Here is a 23,120-nt window from a genome sequence, read left to right as displayed (position 1 = left end):
AGATGGAGATGGAGATGGAGATGGAGATGGAGATGGAGATGGAGATGAAGTTGAAGATGAAGATAAAGATGAAGATGGAGATGGAGATGAAGTTGAAGATGAAGATAAAGATAAAGACGACGAAGACGAAGATCATCTTTTTCTTTGTCTTTTTTTCTGCCCTTATATCTTCCTCTCTGTATTTTAATTCCCACCCCATAGTGGCGTTAAAACTTCAATGCAGCCGAGCCCTGTCTATTTACGCATACGCTTATTATCCGTGAGGTTAAGACTCAACATTATTCTTCTTCTTTGGCGCAATAACCACCTACGCAGCTTTAGCGACAAAACTCGCAAGTCGTTTCCTTTTTGTGCCATTGCTTGAAGGCACACACAAAAATTATATTTTATTTTCTGAGCAAAAAATAAAACTCAAGAAATAATGATTATTTTTCAAGCAAAAAATAAAACTTAAAACGTAACGATTATTTTCTGACCAAAAAAAAAACTCAAAAACAACCATTATTTTTAGAGCAAAAAATAAAACTTAAAAAGTAACGATTATTTTCCGATCAAAAAATAAAACTCAAAAAAATAACCGTTATTTTCCGAGCAAAATATAAATCTCAAAAAACAACCAATATTTTCCGAGCAAAAAATAAAACTCAAAACATAACGATTATTTTCTGAGCAAAAAATTAAACGCAAAAAGTGATGATTAAACTTGATTTTTATAAGTAAAAATTAATAAATAAAACAAGTAATGTTTAAGCAAAAAACAAAACCGACTTAAATTGTCATATAAAAATTTAAGATTATCGTTAATTTCTTCACGATCCAATTATCGGATCTAAACAAAATAAGTATGGGACCACCCCTGTGGTACCACCTTTCCGATGAAAAAGGAATTATCGAAATCGGTTAACTTGGTCCAAAGTTATGCGGTAACATACATAAAAATATTCCGACGAACTGATAACCTCCTCCTTTTTTGAAGTCGTTTAGTAAAAAAAAATTCTTAATATACAACGCTTTTATAAATGGACTAAAAATTAGAAAATAATATTTCTCAGTACCATAGAATTTGTTTTGACAACTTTTGATTTTGAAATTTTAGCAAGTCATTATAAACCATTTATAAGATTGAAAACGAAAAACGTGGAGCGCACGCAATACAAAGCATTAGATTTAATTGACAATAGTCAAACTACATAACATAGACCTAAAATTTCTACAGAGAAAGTACACATTAGAGATCAATTTTAAGCGGTCGTTATTCATAAATCCACATTCTTACATATATTACCATTCATATCAATTCAGGTCTATTACATGCGCCCCACTTTTTTCATTTTCAATCTCATAAATGGTTTATAATGCCTTTTGCTGAAATTTCAATATCAAAAGTTATAAAAACAAATTCTATGCATATATGTAATACTCCTATATTGGCAGTAAGAGCTAGTACCGTCCGAAAACACTACAGTACAGATATATCAATAAACACGTACGAAATAAAAGGAACACATACGTTTATAAATAAACATGTACACAACACACGGCACTCAAGTACACAATACATTGACAAAAACGGTACTAGACTGTCTCGCTTTGATTTCGGAATGCTTACACATTGAGAAATTAGCTTACTGCCAATATAGAAGTATTACATATATGGTTTTCCCACAAAATTAAAATTCTGAAATAATTCTCTTTGTTGTTAGACGTGAGATATATTCCGTCATTGTTTAAATAATTCATGATATACATATATGTATTATTATTATAAATCGCATTTTTTGTTTAAATTGTGATATCCTTTTTAGTAGCTTTTTTGTTAAGTTTCCTTCTTCTTCGTGCAAACATAGCTGAATAAACGTCTAAAACGCAACTATTTATCAAAAACATAAGATTTGTAGCTCTCGTAAATGTGCACTCTACGAAAAACCAATGTTCGAAAATAAATAAACACCGCATAAGGCTAATCAAAAACTGGACAAGTTTTTCAGTACTAGTTTGAACTTGAGATTACGTAAACTGCGTTCATGTGTAACAGCTGGCTTACATTTTATTGGCTAATCTTAGCTTAAACCAGACAGCTAGAGCATTTAAACTACGTTCCCACGACAGCCGGTTCTACGTACCGGAAAGACTCGGGTTTTACCCGACCAAGGGCTGTTGTTTCGGCGATCTAACCCCGTTTAGGTCGGCTAAATCCATCAAACGTTGGTCGATCCTAGGGCTACACGTTCTCCGCACCCTTCTGCTCAGGGCTGACATAGAGTCAAACCCAGGGCCAGAAATCTGCACCTGCTGCGTATGCCAGAGACGACTGCATACAAACTCCACCTCGGTCAGGTGCAATGCCTGTGACGGGTGGGGTCAGGTGCAATGCCTGTGACGGGTGGGTACGCACCGGCAATGAACCACGTCGTTCGTGGCCCCATGCTGTGCGAACCGGACTGCCTCCACGGCAAACCACCACCCGCCTGGGCAGCACACAATCAACACACCCACACCCCAATACAACACAACAATAGACACACAAACAAACACAATAGCACCCACACACCGCCGCCGGCAACTCCTAGTCCCTCCGACAATCTGCTCTGTTTGTCAGTCCAGAATATACCGTAACGTGACATCAGTCAAGTGCAACTCTTGCCTCGGCTGGTGCCCCTTTAGGGCGTGCTCAGAACTTCGCAACACGCGAGATTGGACGAGGGACTATGTGGGCCCCTGCTGTGCTGCCCCGTCACATCCCTCCCCCGCGACGACGCCAACCACCACCACAAGGCAGCACCCCCTTTTGCAGCACGTACAGCAGGGGGCCGGCAGGCAACACAACTCTTTAACACCACACATAACAATCGGTCGCCCAAGGCACCCAAAGGTGTTACAATTTAACTGTAACGGACTCCAGAGCAAGATCGAGGAGATAACTGTCTTTATGGGAAGGTATGGAATATTAATAGCTGCGTTCCAAGAGACGAAGTTGCACGGCAATTCAACCCTGTTGAATTGCGCCGGATACAACGTGCACCGTCGAGATCGCGAGCGAGATAATGGTGGAGGTTTAGCGCTCATCATGCACCACACCGTGCACTATCGTCTCATTGACGCAGACATCGACCGCAGGGATACCATCCTAGGATGTCAGGGTATTCCTATCCGGTCAGGCGATGTTGAGCTCGAAATATTTAACGTATACATACCCCCTGTCACCAGCTGCCCGGCACGATATCACCCTGAAATAGGTGCGCTACTCAAGAGGTGAAAACCGTATGGTAGTTGGTGACTTTAACGCGCACCACGATCTTTGGCACTCAAGCCTGTCAAATGATCGTAGGGGAATACATCTGGCTGAGCAGATAGACAATTCGACATTATGACCAATGAACCCACCCATAGTCATCTCCATTGATAAACCTGCCGACTTTGCTTCCGTGGATCACCGGACTTATGTCAACTTTTCCAAAGCTGACTGGAAAGGCTTCACGGATGTTACTGAGGGCGCCTTCACTGCACTACCCATACCAACCGACGTTCATGTAGGTGAACGTAACTTCCGCAGGGTTATCACCGCTGCTGCAGCGCGCTTCATCCCAGCATGATGTATTAAGGATCCACGTCCGAATTTTCCTGCCGAAGCGGCTGTTCTAGCTGATGAGCGCGACAACCTTCGGCAGGCCGATCCCGGAAATCCCCGTATTAGGGATCTCAATACGGAGATTCGGCAACTTGTGAACGTACATAAGCGGAAGAAATGGGAAGAGCATCTGAAGACCTGCAACTTCGCCTCTGGTGTGAGCAAGCTTTGGTCAACCGTGAGGTCGTTGTCCAACCCGACGAAACGCGACGACAGAGTCGAGATAGACTTTGGTGACCACGCTTCGTCGGACCCGGAGAGATGCGCGAGCTATTTTAGCCGGCAGGAGGAGGTTCTCAACCTGTCTATGGCCACTCTCGTCATTCCAGACATCTGGAAAATGGGGAGAGTGGTCCCACTGCTCAAACCGGGGAAACCAGCCAACACAGGAGAGTCTTATCGCCCGATAACTCTCCTTTCCCCGGTAGCGAAGACACTCGAGGCCCTGCTTCTCCCGTACTTTACGAACCACCTGACCCCAGTGTTTTGCTTGACCTTGGTTTGTCGGTCCAAACAGGAATCTTTATTTACGGTTGATGGATAGCTCGTTTCCAATGGATGGTCACAACTTGTCTTATTTCCGCAACAACATGGCTGGGGATTTGTCGGAAGGATTATTTTCTAATTTTTAGTCCATTTATAAAAGCGTTGTATAATAAAAAGTTTTTTTATTTATTTATTTTCTACTTTTTAGTCCATTTTTTCTCATTTTTAGTCCATTTATAAAAGCGTTGTATAATAAAAAGTTTTTTTATTTTATTTATTTTCTACTTTTTAGTCTTGTCTGTATAAAATTTTGCAATAGATATTAAAATAATTCAACTTGCAGTGAAAAGGGAACAGAAGACTATGCAAGCAAAATGTTGTTTGCTCACGTTTAGTATAAACATACATATGGCCCAAATCGCCGAAAACGAAACCAAGGTGAAGTATTTTTTTTTTTAGGTTTCGGAGATTTTGGATTATGTCTGGGTCATATATATTCTAAGGTGTCGGACAACATATATATTCACACAACTCTCCTTCTCTCAATCATGAAAATTCGCTTAATCCCGAGACACCTTTAAATTAACGAAAATTAAAAAATCACAACTTGAAACTAAGTGGTAGTTTATATTTAAGGATCGCCATTTGGTTGAACTAAACTTGCTTCTCTTCGCTTGCCTTGTATTATTTTTGAGTTAATATAAAAAGAATTTGACAAAAAAATCAGTTATTAGCTTCTATATGAAAATAAAGTCGGCAGTATTTTTTAATGTAATCTAACAGTTCAAAATATCAAACAATTTTTTGGTGCGGAATTCAACAGGTTAAAAAAAGGGGAGTCTAGTTTTCTTCGAGTATTTTCGGCCTTCTTTCACAATGAAATAAGATAGTTCCTCGTATTCTTCTTTATCCATGTGTTTTAGGTGGAAAACTATTTGTAACGTAAGTCTTTTTTACTAATTGAATTTTTAGGTAAAATTTTGTTTATTAGAGAGGGCTCGTTTTGCAAGCATTATTTAAAGCTATTCGACGTGTTAATAATAATAATAGATTGGCGCTTACACATATGTTAGTGTTTGGCCGAGCTTCTCCTCCAATTTGTGGCGTGCGCCTTGATGTTGTCACACAAAGCGGAGGGACCTACAGTTTTACGCCGACTCCGAACGGCGATTGTATTTTTATGAGAGGCCGAGGGACGACCGCTGTTAAGAAAAAACCTTTTTTCTATACATATATTTTTTTTTGCGATGTTGCTTTGACCAGGGCTTGAACCCAGGTGCTGTGAAGTGGAAGCGCGCACTGTTTACCACTACACCGCAGCGGCCGACGTGTTATTGTCCTATAATTAAAATATTTATTCTTTTTTACTTACATAGGCTCAGAAAATATAAGTAAGTATTACGTAGAAAAATAAAGTAACGAGAGGATTGGGTTATTTCAAAAAGGAACAATCCCAAAAGGAGTGAAATAAGAAGCTAAAATAATAAGAACAAAATTTTCCGATTAAATAAAAAAAAATCTACTGGAACTATTTCGCCTATTTTTCTAGTACTAATGTTGTCCTTCAAAATCCACTCTCGAATGGTGCTATATGATTTTTCCTTCAATAGTTATGGCCATAAAATAATAAATAAATAAATACATAAAAACACCGCCAAACCAAGCAAATGCTTTCTAACTCATTACGTCATTTTTAATGGTCATAGCTTCTCAAGGAAAAATCTTTAAGCACCACACAAATGCCCATTTTGAAAGGTAAGAATAGTACTAAATGGCTTAGAACAAGCAAAAATTGCTATTAACCTCGAAAAACCTCAACATCTTGGCGCAATTATAAGCTCGAGCTCGAGTTCTTCGTTGAAAATTACTTCTGAAACGACCGACAGCTGCACAACATCAACTTTCAGATCTGTATTCATAATTATTTATCATGTTGTTAGCTTCTTTGGATTACATGTCAAATAGCAAATCTGCTAAATTCATGCTACTTATTGCATAAAACACACTAAGCGCTATTTAAAAACCTAATTATAATCTTATCGCTAGACATTTATCACACAGGTAACGTAACAGTCTCTTTCTGTAAGGTAACAGTACGACTATTTTTTGCAAATATTGACCTCGAAATGAATTTTATCAGTTCAATTAATACGTAGCCCTTGAGTTCCATCCTTAAGCTAGGAAACTGCGTACCAACTTTTGAAAATATTATATTAGGAGACCAGACTTTTTCGATAATATAAAGCAGCTTTAAAAAGTACTTCCAAAAATTGTAATGTAACAGCCCGCTGTTGAAACATTCATAACTCCTAAACAAGAGGAGTTACAATATATTTTGCGTATATGTTAAATATAGCCACATACTTATGCTTTCAGACTCAAAAAGAAAAACTATCCGAAATTTGTATTATAGCGAGTTTCAGTGGTATTTGAAAATCAATGTGAACCAAAATGTAATGTAACAGTCCGCGTTTTGGGCCATATGTACATACATACATATAGCAGCAGTTCATTTCATTTAAAGAAATGGCGTGTCGTTCATTTCCGTTGTAGCGTATGTAAATAGTGCATATATTTAGGCGCAATATTTAACGTCTTCTGGCGGGGCGACATCTACAGTCTTCTAATTGTATCTCTTTGATATGATGCCTACAACGAGGTTGTTATCTAGAATTTGCCATAAATAGCTTTGCTATATTTATAGTATAAATGGTGGTCTGGACACACAACGTTGCAAGTTGGGAAAAGCGTTGTAATGTAAAACTCAGTGCCGCTGAAGGTATTCAGAGTAATAAGAAATATATTGGTTTACTCCTTATGCACGTAGCATTTGTCTTTCGATGTGATTTTTTGAGTTGACATTTCAAAAATAATCGTTATTTGCGGTCCCAGGGCCCGAATCGCGTCATTCGATATCGAACGCAACTCTAATCGAAATTTGGTTTTGAGATCACGACATTCGATAGCGAGAATGCTTCGCCCGTTTAAATTGTATTGTGGAGAAAACAGCTACCATTTTGTTTCATTCGATTCGAAACGAGTAGTACCCCGATCACATATGCCGCTATTTGGGCCCTGGTTACAACAAAATTGCGTAAATTTGAATTTAAGGTAATGGCGGGGTATTTGCCATCGAAATTTGCGTCCTCACGTGAAATTATCCGCCACATGAAAGATAAAAAACAGCCGCACTCATGTAAATAAATACATTAATTTTAATCTACTTTAAAAAAATTATTGACTTTATTCTTTACTTTACCATGATCATTATTATACTTATTACATAGTAATATTATGTTTACGCGAGCTCTACATACATTGAGTGTTACTAGTTTATATAAATTTACCATACATATTTATGTATGCACGTAGTATATGGTATACTGCAAACATACTTACATATATGATGTATTTGTGTATATATTTATGTATGCAATTACCCTTCATAGGCATAGTTAATCAAATTTGTTATCATTCCAATTGCTACTGCTACGGTTTTCCTCAAATTTCTATAAAGAATTTTATGTTAATTACTGTTTGCTAGCATTTTGTGGTGATTTCACTGATTTATTATAATTCAAGTTACCACGTGTTGGCATATGAACTTTTAACCGTGGACTTCGTCAACGTGTTTATGCGGAGGTGTATTTATCATAAACTGTGATTTATTTAATAGATTTTTGTGTATTTTATGTTTTATTGTGTACTCGCTAATTTTGTATTAAAAGATAGCTTTATTTTGTTTTCATTACGATGATAGGCTCGAGGATCTTAAGCATATCGTTATTTTCAGGCTGTGTACTATATTCCTTGCACGGCGGTTTGCCGTAAGAGGGGTTGTTAGAGGCTGACATTTGTTGTTGTTGGTTCTGCTGTTGATCTGGCTGCTGAGGTCCTTGCGAACTGGCTAAAGCTAAAAAAACGCTGTTGCTGCTGCTGCTGTTGAAGTTGTGCTGTCACCAAATTCGAGGATTCATTAGCATGCAACATCTGCTGCTGGTGCTGCTGCGGTTGTTGTTGCTGTTGTTGTTGCTGCTGTTGTTGTTGTTGTTGTTGCTGTTGAAGTATTTCCTGCTGTTGTTCTTGTACCTGCAGTTTACTGTTAGCAGTGGATTCATTACCATCGCTAGATATATCAACATCCTTCTTAAGTTCCTCGTAAAGTTCGCGAGCTCTATCTTCAGTGCGGCGGCGAGAATGAGTTCGTAGACGACGCATTCGTGCGTACTCGGCTTGCTTGGATAAACGTGTTTTCCGCTCTTCTGGCGATTCTGTAGATCTTATTTCCGCACGTTTCAGACGAGCCCTTTCGCATAACTTAGCTAAGCGGACTGCTCGCTGCTCGGGAGTCTCATTCGCCCTTACCTCCCTTTGGTGTGCTGCCATTTTATCCAATCGTCTACGCTTGTCTTCGTCAGTTTCATATTTATGCCCGGTGCTTCGGGTCGAGCCTGTGGGCGAGGAATGTTGTTGACCACGTCCGCGGCGCTGAGTCTGCTGTGGTGAAGCGAGCATTTGATTAATTTCTTGCTCAAGCAAGGCGCTCACCTTTTGTTGTCGTAGAGCGTCCTCCGTTGATTCAGTGGACCCTGTAGGCAGCAGATAAATGCCGTTTTTTTGAGTCTCCCGTGTTGCTCATGGTAGTGGCGTTGTTGGCTGTGCCTGTGTTTGAAAAGATGATCTTTCTAGGGCGACCGCGGACCGGTTTTGGAAAATCCTGTATAACTTGTTGTTGTGTAGCGGATGAAGCGACAGCTGCTACAGCTGCAGCAGCAGTTATTGATGTGTTCGCAAGCAAATTATAAGCTCCGCCAACTGCAGACTGTGTAACTTGTCCCGACGAAGGGGATGTGCCAGAGTTGGTCGTACTGGTAAAATGCACAGGTGTAAATGGTGGTGGCACTGTATTCGGTGGAATACTTAGTTGAAATCCATTGTGGTACATAGGATAGTAGGTGGCTTGGGTGGGAGTGCTAGATGGTGAAGTCACAACGGTTGATCCAGTGTTTGATGCGGTTGCTGAAAAATTAGCTAAATAAAGAAATTGATTATATAGCGGAGTAGGAGGGTTCTGAATTTGAGAATGTGAACTTTTTATTTTCGGATTCTCACTGTTGGACGTTGATGCTACGATCACCTTGGAATCGTTCTGCAAATTGCTTCCAGCAACAGACCCGCTGTTATTTGTTGAATTCGTCTGCAAATGAAAATCATTATAGAATTCCCACATCCTTAGTAAATGTTGAATATGTATTTGCCTGCCACATACCGCCCGAAGTGCACAACAAAAATTTTAATAATTCTACGACTTTGACGACTAAAAAAATTTACAAATGGAAGCCCATTAAAAACCGACTACCAGATGAAAGGGGTTTATTTACACAACACGTATGTATCTAGTACTGGAAGTGTCCAGCGTTGCCATATGTCTAAATACAAATAGGGTCAAAATAATGATTTCGGGTGTTACCAAAGCATTCATTTTTTAATTTCTTAAAATTCCATCACATTTCGTTTTAAGCACCAGCAAACTATTGATGTAAAAAAAATAGCAAACTACTTATATGGTTGTCAAAAATGTATTGAATAAAATTTATTCGAAGGAATTGGAAAATCAACAGTCTTTGTTTTGGAACAAAAAAAAACTCAATCTAAAAGACTTTAAAACAAATACAAATCAAAATCAAATCAAAATAATGATACAAATGACATTTTCACAAACAATCAAAGAGAAAAATAGGGTTGTGTGATATATACAGATAGATATGATTCATATTCATTACTAGCGGAAAACATGGTCTTGATCTTCTATAAAACTGAGATTTGTGTTACTTAATCGGCCCTATCGCAAAATTCATGTGAACAAATATTCCCAAAAATTGTAAAACAAAACAAGAAATTTTGTTCCCAATTTGTTTTAGTTTTGCATTTAAAATTGTGGGAACGATTTGTTCACATTGAATTGGCGATAGGGCTGAATATCAAACATGTGGTTATAAAATTTTGCGATCTTCCTTTATCAAATAGTTAGGCATCGTACCATTGAGCTTTACAATTTTTTAGGTAGATACGCTTCAACTTTTTCAAATTTTGCAATAGATATAACTTTTTACTGTTTTAAATGTATTTTGGCAAAGTATAACATATAAGTAATTATGCCTATTACGGCATACGACGGATGCCATCCGTACGGATCTAATCCGATTCGCATTGTCATAACAAGCGAGTGAGGAGGTTCAGATTTGTGCGAATGGCTATTTTCATCCCTACATCTACACCTTCTACATATTCTGAAAAAGCTGTGTTAAAAGCGGCTGCGTTTCTTTATACATTCCGGATAATCCCATTTCACAGCCGGAATAAACAGAATGCGTTTGAAATATACGTTAACATATCATCAGGAACGTTCTAAAGAACAAGTAAACAAAAAAAGTTTATTCCAAACGTTCAGAATGAATAAAGAAATGCAGCCAGTGTGTTTGCATTGTTCAACTTTGCGTTCAACCCAGCGCAGGGCTGCCGAAAAAAAAGTTGAATGGCTAAATGTTGGCTGGCGACCAACTTTGTTGAAACCGGTATATTTGTAACCGGTAAATTTGGTTACCATCTCATAAGCTGGTAACAAATTATTGCCCCGTGAAATATGCAATGCCAGGATTTGCACAATTCTTCATAGCTGAATTGCTGAATATTTTAACTGCATTACCAAGGTACCTAGAATCGCGGTAACAAGAACTGGTAACATTTTTTGGTAATACAATTTTCCGGTTACAAAATCTTCGGTAACGTGCAGAATAGACCTGTTAGTAGAAGGTATAGATGAGGGGTGTAATGAACATGTTTAGACGATTATTGAATATTGTAAAATAAAAAATGCTTAGTGTAAACTCTTGTTATAATCTTATAATTTATCTGCAGCATGAGAGTAGGAACAGCCCAAATAATAATAGACTTGCAGCTTTATTTAGTGTACCATGCATATACATATTATACGACATTAGGGCGTATTAATAAAAACAAGCAACTGCTAGAAAAAATTTTCCTCAGAATTCTCATACGAATCTGAGCAAATGCTAGCTTTCGACATATCAAATGCATGCTTAAATAAGCTTGCTATCATATGAAACTGAGCTAATACTCAAATTTGGATCAGTAATTTTTTATTAATACGACCCGTTATGTACTTTCCTTATATGGTAAAATTGTTTGATCAAACTGCGTGTCTGTGATTTGATGGTGTGACCTACACGCGTCAAACAACTGAACAAATTTAAGTTTTTCGTTTTAGTTGAAGTTGAATAAAAGTTTGAGAAGTTTTTGTAGTCATCTATTAATACTAAAATGAACTCGTATTCATCTTTTCCTTTGATATTTTTTTTTTGTTTTTCATGTAAATTCTTGTGCGCTTGCATGCCCGTGTAATTTGATGGCTTAACACCACAAAAAAGGTTTGGAGATTTTTGTAATAATTTATTAATTCTAAAATGAAGTCGTATTCTTTTTTGTTGTGCAATTGTTCGTTCGCTTGATTTCTTAATTTGATAAAACATCACTTTACACGGTCCACAGCACGCGTCAAACGACGTCAAATTTGATGAAAATCAGAACCACTTTGATTTTTGTCAAACAGCCATCAAACTCATACATGTGACACATACATACAAAATTTCAGTAACACAAACACACAGTTTGATCAAACAATTTGACCATGTACGGTGCCTATTATTCGACAAAAGTTCTGCAAGAATTTAACGCTTTCTATAACTGTCAGCGGCACTAATATTGAAAACATATAAGTAAATAATTGTTTAGGCTTAATTTAACAGAAACGTACAAATTCGTAATTTTATTTTTTTTACTGATGCCCACATTTACAATCATTTGAACACCTTGATAAATGTGATAATCCACCGATAAATATTTCTAATATATCACCCCCAAGAAATTTCTGGCAACACTGTAAGTACAAAAAGAAAGCATCATTTTATAAAACCGGATTCATTTTCTCCATTTTGCGTATACCAAAATTCGTTTGTAATCACGTTTAAATAGGAAGTTGCCAATACTCGCCTTCAAATAAAATTGGCCAGATTTTTTTTTCAGAAACTACATCAGCCTCCTTAATCTTCTTAACCAATTGTAGAGTGCGTCCATTCTGAATTTAAAGTCACATACCAACCAATATTTTAATTGAAACCCCTTTTTCGTTTTATTTTCGCTATGAGATGTGCTTTTTAGTAGCTGTACGTGATTATGTTATACATACATACATTTGTACATGTATTATGTTGCGCCCATTCCCATTGTTTATACAATTTTTACATTTAATTTAGATTTTTAAAAAACTCACGAGTTAATTTTGTTTTATTTATTTAAAAGACAATTTTACTGAACGAATCTTAATTTTTAGAATCTTTACACGCTTAATTTTGGAAAAGAGACATTATGATTAAGGTTAAGTTATTGTAATATTAAGTTTATACTATGTAGTTGAACAATGGGGCAGACAAGTAGATATTCGTGTACATTTTGGTACTTATGCGCCTATTTAGAATCATTTATACTTACCTGAAGGTCCTGCTTCTTCATATACTTGTTTTGATAAAATTCAAGGGAGCTGGCTATTGTGCTGAATTGTGGTACATGCGCTTGTGGCAACTTAGATGACGTTGTTGAAGTGCCGTTACCAGTTGCTCCTGAAGGTTTCTGATCGTTGTCATACAGTTGTTGAGGGAACATGCTATTTGATTCAGAATCTAGTATTGTTTGTTGCTGCTGCTGTTGGTGTGTGAAACGTCCTTGCTGCATCGTCAGTTGTTGCTGCTGTGCTGTCAGTTGCTCCTGTTTAAGTAAAGCGGGTCTCAAAGTTGCCGGACTCATGAACATATTTTGATAGTACTCTATGGGATTGGTTAACGCCGTCTGCTGTGGTTGATAAGATGCTAGTTGTTCGTCATTGGATTGCTGTGGTTGTTGTTGGTCTAGGTTGCTGTTTGTTGCGACTGTTGATTGCGGGGCTGCCTGGTTCAAATTGATATTTTCATTAGTGGAACTGGCAGCAGTACTTTGCAATTGGCTCGAATTCTGCGAATTCTCACTTTGCCCCTGCTTGGATTTTTTCTTAGTTTCTCTGACCTTTTTTGCATAATCGTTTAACTTCCTCAGTCTGTCCTTCCGTTGCTCTGGAGTTTCATTTGCAATACGCTGACGTGCGCGAGCTGCCATTTCTGCCAAACGTACTTTTCGCTGATCTGGCGTCTCATTTGCGCGGTAGAGGCGCATACGTTCAGCAAGCTTCTGAAGACGTTTAGCCCGCTGTTCTGGTGACTCCATTGCTCTACGAAGTCTCTGCCTAGCTGCGTTGCGCACCAAGCGCATTGCTCTCTCCATATCCGACTCATTTTGGCGGCGAAGACGATTCGCTTCAGCGTTCCTTGAGAGACGCTTGCGGTACTCATCTTCACTTTCACGGTTACGCCTTTCACGCATCCTTTCAGCATTGCGTGCCAGGCGACGAGCGCGGGCTTCAGGGCTTTCGTTCCAGCGTTGTGCAGCTGTACGTGAGGAAGTAGACGATGTAACTGATGTTGGACCGTGTGTTGTGGTTACACCTGCAGGAACCGGGGTTGAGGCGGGCTGTTGCTTTAGAGAAAGCGGTTGCGGATACCCTGGTAATGAGCTTAACTGTAGTTGCTGTTGTTGCAATTGCTGGTCGTGCTGTTGAAAGTGGTGCTGTTGATGTTGCTGATGTAACTGATGCTGTTGTTGTTGCTGCTGCTGCTGTTGGTGCTGCTGTTGTTGCTGTTGATGAGACAAGGGCACCAGCAACGTTGAAGGGTGCTCGATGAGAAGCCGTGCATTGTGTCCATTCAATGCGAGTAGATGTGTAGCGTACTGTGAATGCTGCTGCTGTTCAAGTGTAGGCTCTATTTTTATCCCATTGGGATTTGATTCCATTATTTCGAAAACGTCACTCTCAGGAACTGGGAACGTCTGTATAAATTTTCACCTCGCTCTTCCACATTTATTCGCCTTTGGTCCTCACCTCCGTACCTGCATTCCCACCATTCACCGTTTTTATTCTTTACTAGTTTCTGCGTATTTGCAATTGTTGCAAATATTTACGGAGTTTTTCTTACTGATGTCATTTAGTGGCGGCGATTGTCAAACTTTGACATTTTGCACTAAAAGATTCAAGCAAACAATTCACAGCGTTATATTCCATATATTGGAACGATGTTGTTTCACACATATTTCCAGTCTAAACTTTCCAATCGATTTTTCACATGATTTTCTATGGGGCTCTTCGCATATTTTAGCTCGGAACCTCCAATGCACTTACGACACAATCTTATTTCCATACAAAAAATGGTTTAAATTTTGTTTTATTTTTCGTCAATAGCCAATTATAGAATATATGTATGTATGAAAGTAAAAATTTCAAACTACTGGTATATGTAGTTAGTACACAAACTTTAAACTTAGTACAATAATCGAGTCACTAGTCACATATGTATGGATTTTAACAATTCCAGCTTATACAAACGGTTATTAAAGGTTCTGCAATTAACATTGCAATTTTTTACTTTGATTTTTTATTTAACCACAAAATTTCCGTAGGCGGTAGTGAGGCCAAAACCAGCAACGGCTTGCGAAAAAAAATGTAAATACACGAAATAGCATTGGAACGAGCCGCTTTGTGGAAAATGGAAGCAACACCAAGAAAAATTTATTAGTTGTTTTATCAAGTCTCAAATAACCAATTAATGATAAAAGATTGATTTAAAATCATATAAATAAAAAATAATTTTATCGGAGATAAAAAGTAATTTTATATGTTTAATTTTAATATTTCCCAAAAAAATTCTTTTTTTGGGAACTACGAGACAATATGGTAATTTTAGATTTCAGTAAGAACAACGGGTTTTTTTTTCATTTTTCTAAAATAAAAATATTGTCAAGGCATACAATTATATTTTGATTTTGACGCATATTTTACATTATTTGTACCTTTGTACTGAGTACTTTAGATTCAGGCTCAGAATAGGAATTTCAGCGGTTCTAGATTGGAAATATGTATGTATATCTACGTATTCCAATGAATAGATACGCATCGACACACGAACACCCTCGACTGCGAACTCGTCAAACGCCTGGAAGTGCGGTGCTACCACACTGTTTTGCAAGCGGACACTAACTTCGTTATTAGGGAATTGCTGAGGGTATTATTCAAAGTGAAGTTAACGTCACATATTCACTGGAACCACATAAGTGTACACATATGTAGGTACACACGCCAATATGTGAACATGTGTGTATCTGCTGTGCAACACGCATATGGGGATATTACTAGATACATACATATGTGGTTTTTTGTGTACCCACGAGCAGTAGCTTTCTTTAATATATTTGGCGCAATCAGCCAATCGGCTTTCCTATGAACGATACATGCGCACACCAAATATGCACCTACATATATGGATGATTCGTTCACACTAGCTACATATGTACATCCGTATGTATATAGAAAATTTTCATATATACTTAACTGCTTAAACTGAAGATATTCCTTCTAAAAAACGACAAGATTTAGCAAAGCGTAGCCCTATATGTTTTACTTGATCCTTAGGCTCAACTACAAAGCATGTACATATGTATATAGGTACACATATGTATGTATGTACTCATACATATCGTCATCATCAATGCAAAGGTCCTATTTGATATAGGTACATACATACATATCGCACACCGTCTTCAAAAGAGCCACAACTCAAAATAATACGTTCGTCAGAAAATGCGAAAACCTATTACGTAGCACATGCTAATCATATGGGGAAGGGTGACTTTACCTTAGGTTTTTTTTTAACAAATTATAACAAAAATTTGCTCCAGCTTTTGCTGAAAGGTAAATAAAAGCTCTGTGTATATTTTTAGCACATAATTTCAAAAATACCAAATTTTGAGTTGTGACTCTTTTGAAGACGGAGTGCGATATGTGAATGTTTTAGGTAGTGCGAGTTTTTAAATATTCCCTAGGTTTGCGATGCACCTCATTATAAAAATTTAAAACCATATAAAAAATGCGAGATTTAATATCTTGCATACATACATACATATGCGTGTATTTAAATTTGACAAGTTTTTTGCTCGCCCTGTAAAATTTCAAATTGCCAAAATAGGGCCGTTTGCGTTGATTGTGACGATAGGTATGTACTTATGTATCTACATTTGAGAAATAAGTAATTAATTTATACTGCAATAAATGCATACATATGCACATATGTAAGTGTGTACGCATCTATGTATGTATACACATACATATGACTCCTGTCCTTTATCCTGTTGTAAAATTTGCAGCTTGAGCAAAGTATTTAGGCGAATGGATGTAGATAATGGGGGCTATCACAAAATCCATACGATTTTTCGTGAAATCTACGAAAATGAATGTGACATATTCAAAGTATACGCTGCGTTCGTAGCTACTCGAATTCAATGATAGCATTTTCGTAGATTTCATGAAAAATCGGATTACGATGGATTCTGTAATAGCCCCCAATAATTAACTTTAGAATTATGTAACGATATTCTCCAACCTTATATCCGACAAATATTAGAGACTAAAGTTAAGTGATATACATATATAACTCTGAATTATGATGCCAGAATCGCAAATAAAAAAATAATATTAAGAGTACCAGTCACAGATGTATTTATGCATGGGAGTGGTAAATAACACAAAGCGGGAGGACAGTGAGTTTTATATTAAATAATTTTGTCAAATGGAGCTGTCCTGAATCCTTTTGTAAATTTCAGAATTGAATTCTTTGCCAAGAATCTGCAATTTGAGGCTTTATTTCCTTCAAAAAGAACCAAGCCTCATTTACTTTAAAAATGTGCATGATGCAACTTTATTCCAGTATAGTGTACATATTCATAACGGAAAATTTACCTTTAATTACATAAAAAATGAAGATAAGTTGAATTTTGACTAGAACTTAAATAAGATTGAAACGAGACGAAGTTAACTTGACTATGTTTTACCTTTTTAATAGTAATAAAACATTTTGTTACAGAATTAAATTTTATGTTGGATTACAACTACGTGTGATTTACGGAAATGTCTAGAGCATCAGCATAAACGGGATATTAATTAATTAAGGAGCTTTTTAGCGGACTTAGATTTATCTGTTGGGAGATTTAGATATAACGCTATAGGTGCTACATTGTAGTTATAATAATGCGTTCATTTGTTTGTGTGATTGTGGAACTAATTGGTGTGTTTGTTTGCTCATGTTTGCTCATTTGTGTGACTGACTACATTTACATATGTACGCTTCTATATATTTGTTATATTATGTTATATTATTACATTTCATCTTATATTAATGTAATGCATGCATTATAAAAATACTTTATTCCATAAACTTAATTAAATGTTCGGATGAGGGGCTTACTCGGGTTGCCCTTAATTAGCCTCCTACACCCTCTCATGATACGATCGCAGTGAAAGCCAAGTAGCCAGGACTTATGCCAATGCGTGTGCGACTAAATCCCTTATGCTAAAACATTTCTTTTTGCGTCTTGTTTTTGCCACTATCCAGTAGATTTGTTGTCTCTAATTATTTATATTAACGGTTATTGTTATAAATTTGTTGCGTCAATTATGAAGGTTGTTTATATCAATACCATACGTCTTCTTGTCCACTGTGAGATAGATCTGATGCTGCCTGTTGGAGTAAATGTATTCATTTATTTAGTAACCCTTAAGGCGATCCTCCAGCGGTGGCTTATACACCTTTGGTGCATTGGCTCGCGCAGTTCGCATTCGTTCTGCAGCTTTTGCTAGGCGCTTTTTGCGTTCCTCTGGAGTTTCACTAGCGCGCCGCAGTCGCTGTCTGGCGGCATTTTTCATCAGTCTTAGGGTTCTTTGTACTTCATTTTCATTCTGACGTCGTACACGGTTCGCTTCCGCATTTTTCGCAAGGCGAATCCGATATTCTTCTTCGCTTTCTTTGGCTCGTTTTTCGCGCATCCGGGCAGCGTTTCGTGCTAGTCGTCGCTGGCGTGCCTCCACTGATTCGTTGCTCCGCCGACGAGCTGCTTTTTGCGCTCGAGTTGATGGCGGTGTGCTGAGTTGAAGTTGCAAAGGAAGCGGTTGGGCTTGCTGCGTTTGCTGCTGTCCCGTCGATGAAGTGGTCGTCTGCTGCTGTTGCTGCGACGACGATGATGACGATTGCTGTGATTGAGGTTGCTGGAAAGTATTCTCTAAGTTAAGGGCGGCGACAGCTGCAACGGCGTTTGTGGATGTATTACCGCTACTACTACTGACTGCTGCTACTGCAGCACTAGTATAGTTGTTATAGTCGATTAAACCCCGGTTGCTAGGGTAGAGGTGGTGCATGGGATTTTCATAGTTGAGGTATTCCGGCTTGATGAAAAATGGATCGCGCGCGGAAAGAGGTGTTGATGGCGAATTGAGGAAATATAATCGGCTGTGGTCAGTAGTGATGCTGCTTCCTCCGCCTCCCACTCCAGTGGACATCTGGGGTTGCTTCACGACTGTCTTACCAATCGTGCAGTTCGTCGTCAGGTTGGAAAGTATCGGAAAGCCGCAAATGCTACGCCGTCTTTAAATGTATTCACGTAATATTTTCCAAATTAAATTTTTTATTTTCAACACAATTAGAGGAAAATTAATGGGTAAACAACAAAAGCGACATAACTAATCAATATGGAAAAAAACTTCCACTGATACCTGGAAGTGCGTAATGGAAGTTAATGCGCAAACTTCGCTTACTTCCAGCGTCGGTGGCATTTTCAAAAGTTGCCAGATTAAAAACAACTTTTTGTCATGATGCCATTTGTGTTTGCAAAGACTAGCAGATTTTTCTGCCATGATAAATAGTCGAAGGATAATTTTTTCGCTCAGCCTTGTTTATTATACGGGGAACTAATGGTTATCCACTAGAAAGTACCATAATCATGATTCTAAGGGCCAATTTTCCTGGCCTAATTCCCCTAAATGGATTTAACCCGATTTCGTATTCATTTTATATTGATCTCTCCATAACAAAACCTAGATTTAAATACTGATTAATTGAAATTGTAAAATACTAAATTTTCTTTGATATATGTATGCAGATATACATATTCATGCATATGTATATGTATATATGTTTTTTTTTGTTATTATTGTACCTCTTTTGTTGTTTGTGTTATTTATGTTCTTTGTTCATTGGAGGATTTCTGCATAGATCATCAACTTATGATTTTTCTTCGACCACATTTCTATGCTCTCTTCAAAATTTTACAAGGATAACCTAGCGTTTTAAGAGTCTTTTAAAGATTCCTGTCATTTAAAGGAATTGCTTCCAGTTAGTTTAAAAAAAATGTATTGGTCTCAATATGAAAATTGTACACTTTCTATATTATTGTTAAATACATAAATAAATAATTAGGGTATTCACACGGTGTGCTATTTGTCACATTTCTGCCATATGGAACCGTCAAAACTCCCGATCAGCGACATAAACCTAAAGTAGGTTTTTTAAAAGTTTACTAAAATAAACATATATCTTAAGTGGCTGGTAGAGGTGGCAAGTGTCTGTCAAACTAAAGTATTTCCTAAAGGGATTGCAGGAGCAGCTACAGTTTTTATTTCTGAAAATCATACTTTCCGATACTACTTTTTGTCTGTGTACACGTTGAATGCAGACAATTCCATAATATATATATATATTATAGTTAAAAAAACAAAAACCTCGCTATTTTAATTTCCATTCGTACTGTCGTCAGGTATGTAACTTGAAAATAGAAATCGCGGCATCTTTTAGGCGCATCAATATTACATAGTTACATCCCGAGCTAATAAAAGGGAGGTAATAAAAAGAAGGTAGTTTCAGGGCCTGTGCCAAATGATAGAAAAGAGAAAATTTTGACGGATCAAAGTAAAAATCTGACATTTCTCGTGGTGAATAAGAACGTTTACCTAGATCATGGGGCTAGGTAAAATTTTGACAGCTTATAACCATGTATACACATAATATTGCTTGACGGTAATAAGGAGTGAAACTGAAAATGAAAGCTGAAACAGCATAAAAAAAGCGTACGTTACTTGCAAATTATAAAATAAATATAAATTTTAAGAATTTCAGCAACACACAAAAATAAAGCTTTCGCACGAGCGTTTGTTTGGTTTTTCAACTGTCACAATTTAACTCTGCATTTGGCACAGCAAAATTCAATTTATTTGTACACCATAGCAAATTTTTCCACCCCGTCTCACCACGGAGAAAAAAGTTACCGATTGGCACAGGCCCTCAGTAAACAAAAAATTCGAAGCGGCGTTACCCCATTTAAGTTTTTTGGTAGAGGGGATTTTATATCATAAATTTGGGATTATGTATTTTTTATTTTTTCTCTTATCTTAAAAATGTTTAAATTTTAAATTAAATATGATAACCACTTCCCGAAGACTTTATTTTTAGATTAATAAAATTTTAGTGAACATATATGTATATCTGTGTTCGTATCGAATAGTACCTTATGTCGGGTATAATGTGGCATTCCCTATATTCTTTCAACGACAAGGAATTTTTTTGATGAGGCTTAATAGGAATATTGACTTGCTAATATCGGAACTATTTCTTGCACGATCATTTGCTTCTGAATCCCAATTGTCTTTGTCCATTTAACTGCATGTCTTTCAAGTACCTTGAAAGTGGAATTTACTTTCGGACGCATGCGCCTCATGACTCCTAGAAGTGAGTATTATCCACTTCTAGTATGTTTTGATGATATCGTTGGTTCTTTGAGCAAAATTAAAATATATTTTACTGTTCAATATTGAAGGGGGTGTGAAAGAGAACAGTCCAAACTTTAAGTCAAGTCACCCTTCTCCTCTCTGCCCCTGGGAACCTATTTGAAAATTTCTGGCACATCAAAAAATATTAGCATTTTACCCGAAAATGTAAACTCGGGTTCCGCCAGCCACATGATTTAATCGCAGAATACCTTACCGCGTTGGAAAAATAACCCTAATCGGTCCAACTCCGGCTACCACAGTATATTTTACAAAAAAAATTTACAAAGAATTTATTGATAAATTAGTCTTCGAAAAGTTTAAATTGATTTTAACATACATACTCAAGAATGATAGAATACAAGATTGCGCCGTCCTGGGCGTTGACATTTGTGTACCACAAGTAAACAAAGAATAGAGCGAAAAGAAGAACGAGTTGAAACTGCCAAAGCTGTTTACTTTACAGCGAAAAACGTGTTTTAATTTTGCTAAATGCAAAAATATTGCATTTTTCACCTAATCTATTAGAGAACAGTGAACATTTTAGTGCACTCCATTGCTTTGCAATTGAGGCTGCTTCAGCAAACGTTTTAGTGCACTCCATTGCTTTGCAATTGAGGCTGCTACAGAAAACTGCAGCAGCATCTCTTCGGGATTTATTAGTTAACTTGCTAATGGAGGCTGCGTGGAGCAGAAACAAAATCATTGTGAGGAAATGCTTTTAAAATAATAATAGAGAAACATTTCGGGAACAACTTTGCCGTGCCCTATGTACACAAAATGCAGCGACTCGTCCCAGCGCTACTTGCATCTAGGCTTCCTGCATCTTGACGGCTGTCGCAATTTAACACACAGCACTTCATAGTATTAGTTTTTACGCAGTCCTCAACTCAAAAATCACTCACAAATTGCAAATTGACACAATTTAAACTGATTTTTCACTAATAATTCATATTTCTCTTTCGCTGATTTGTAAACAAAGGTTTATTTACAAGTTACCACAACCGTCAAAATCGGCAAAACCAAAGTAGCGGTACCACTGACAGCGCCACCTTTGTTCGCTGCACCGTGATACATACTGTTACGATTCACGGCCTTCATCTTGTCACTCATAATTTGAGTTCGCTGTCTCACAAGAGCATGTATTTCTCTCAACTCCTCTTCCAGGATGTTGGACGTCTCTTTCCCAATCCTCCTTGCATCGCCAGTTACTCCAAACTTCAAGTCACTAGGCAAACGGAGCTCACTGCCGAAGATTATCCTCGCAGGAGTTTTACCCGTTGTTCCATGCACTGCTGACCGGTATCCCATCAGGAACAAGGGTATGCGGACATCCCAATCTTTCTGATTTTTGTCCACGACCTTCCGCAAATGCTCTTCCAGGGTTCGGTTGAACCGTTCCACCATGCCATCTGATTGGGGATGAAGAGCCGTTGTTCGAGTTTTCCGGATACCCAGTATCTGGCACATCTCTTGGAACACCGCCGATTCAAAATTTCTTCCCTGGTCAGAGTGCAGCTCTATAGGTACACCGTATCTCGCAACCCAATTGTAGGTGAATACCTCCGCTGCTGTTTTAGCTTCCTGGTTTGGAATCGGGTATACTTCCGGCCATTTGCTAAAGTAGTCCATAACCACAAGGACATATTTGTTTCCCTGTGCGCTCATAGGAAATGGACCGGCTGCATCCATGGCAATCCGCTCGAATGGTGCACCTGAGTTATACTGCTTCATCTGGCCATGACTTCTGGATTTCGGCCCTTTAGCTGCAATACACTCTGCGGAGTTAGCAATCCACTCTGCGACCGATTGCCGACAACCAACCCAATAGAACCTCTGCTTGATCTTTTCCAGGGTTTTCGTGATTCCCAAGTGCCCTCCACTAGGACCATTGGGGAATTCCTTGAGTACATCCGGAATTCTTACCCTTGGAACAACTATTAGGTCGCGGTAGCACTGGCCATCTTCGCTTTCCCATACCCTATGCAAACAGCCAGATATCACCTTTAAGCTGTTCCATTGTGCCCAGTATGCCTTTGCGATTGGGCTTTCCGCTGCCATTTGCTCCTTAGTTGGTCTTCTGTCTACCTTCAGTCCATGCATCAAAAGCTCCAGATCTGGATCTTCTTGCTGACACTTTCGTAGCTGTTCTTCCTTCCACTCTTCCGCTGGTGTTATTGTCGTTAGCCGGACGTCTATAAT

General features: G+C 37.9%; 3 protein-coding genes across 4 annotated transcripts in view; all 3 read right to left on the bottom strand.

The window, feature by feature from the left end:
- The window catches only part of LOC118734088 (diphthine methyltransferase), a 239,010-nt gene that overhangs the window by 202,132 nt on the left and 13,758 nt on the right, over positions 1–23,120 (bottom strand).
- LOC118734085 (putative uncharacterized protein DDB_G0271606) lies at positions 7,336–14,779 on the bottom strand. Its single transcript, XM_036463788.1, is given in 4 exon segments — positions 7,336–8,035; positions 8,037–8,731; positions 8,733–9,311; positions 12,683–14,779. Coding segments are annotated over 4 exon segments (2,850 nt in total). The 5' UTR covers positions 14,072–14,779; the 3' UTR covers positions 7,336–7,848.
- Positions 17,337–18,924, bottom strand: LOC118734089. 2 transcript variants are annotated; one of them, XM_036463794.1, is made up of 2 exons: positions 17,804–18,924; positions 17,337–17,732 (listed from the first exon to the last, which is right to left on the bottom strand). In XM_036463794.1, the coding sequence occupies exon 1, from the start codon at positions 18,657–18,659 to the stop codon at positions 17,871–17,873; it is 789 nt and encodes a 262-aa protein (XP_036319687.1). In that variant the 5' UTR covers positions 18,660–18,924; the 3' UTR covers positions 17,337–17,732; positions 17,804–17,870. The 2 variants fall into 2 exon arrangements, with proteins under 2 accessions (XP_036319687.1, XP_036319688.1); XM_036463795.1 differs by having other exon boundaries at positions 17,809–18,924.

This window comes from Rhagoletis pomonella, unplaced genomic scaffold, assembly GCF_013731165.1.
Source record: "Rhagoletis pomonella isolate Grant_MI unplaced genomic scaffold, Rhpom_1.0 Rhpom_scaffold_00002, whole genome shotgun sequence".
In the NCBI taxonomy this organism is placed as follows: Eukaryota; Metazoa; Arthropoda; class Insecta; order Diptera; family Tephritidae; genus Rhagoletis; species Rhagoletis pomonella.
Note: the sequence above shows the minus strand (reverse complement) of the source record. Positions and strands in the feature narration are given on the sequence as shown.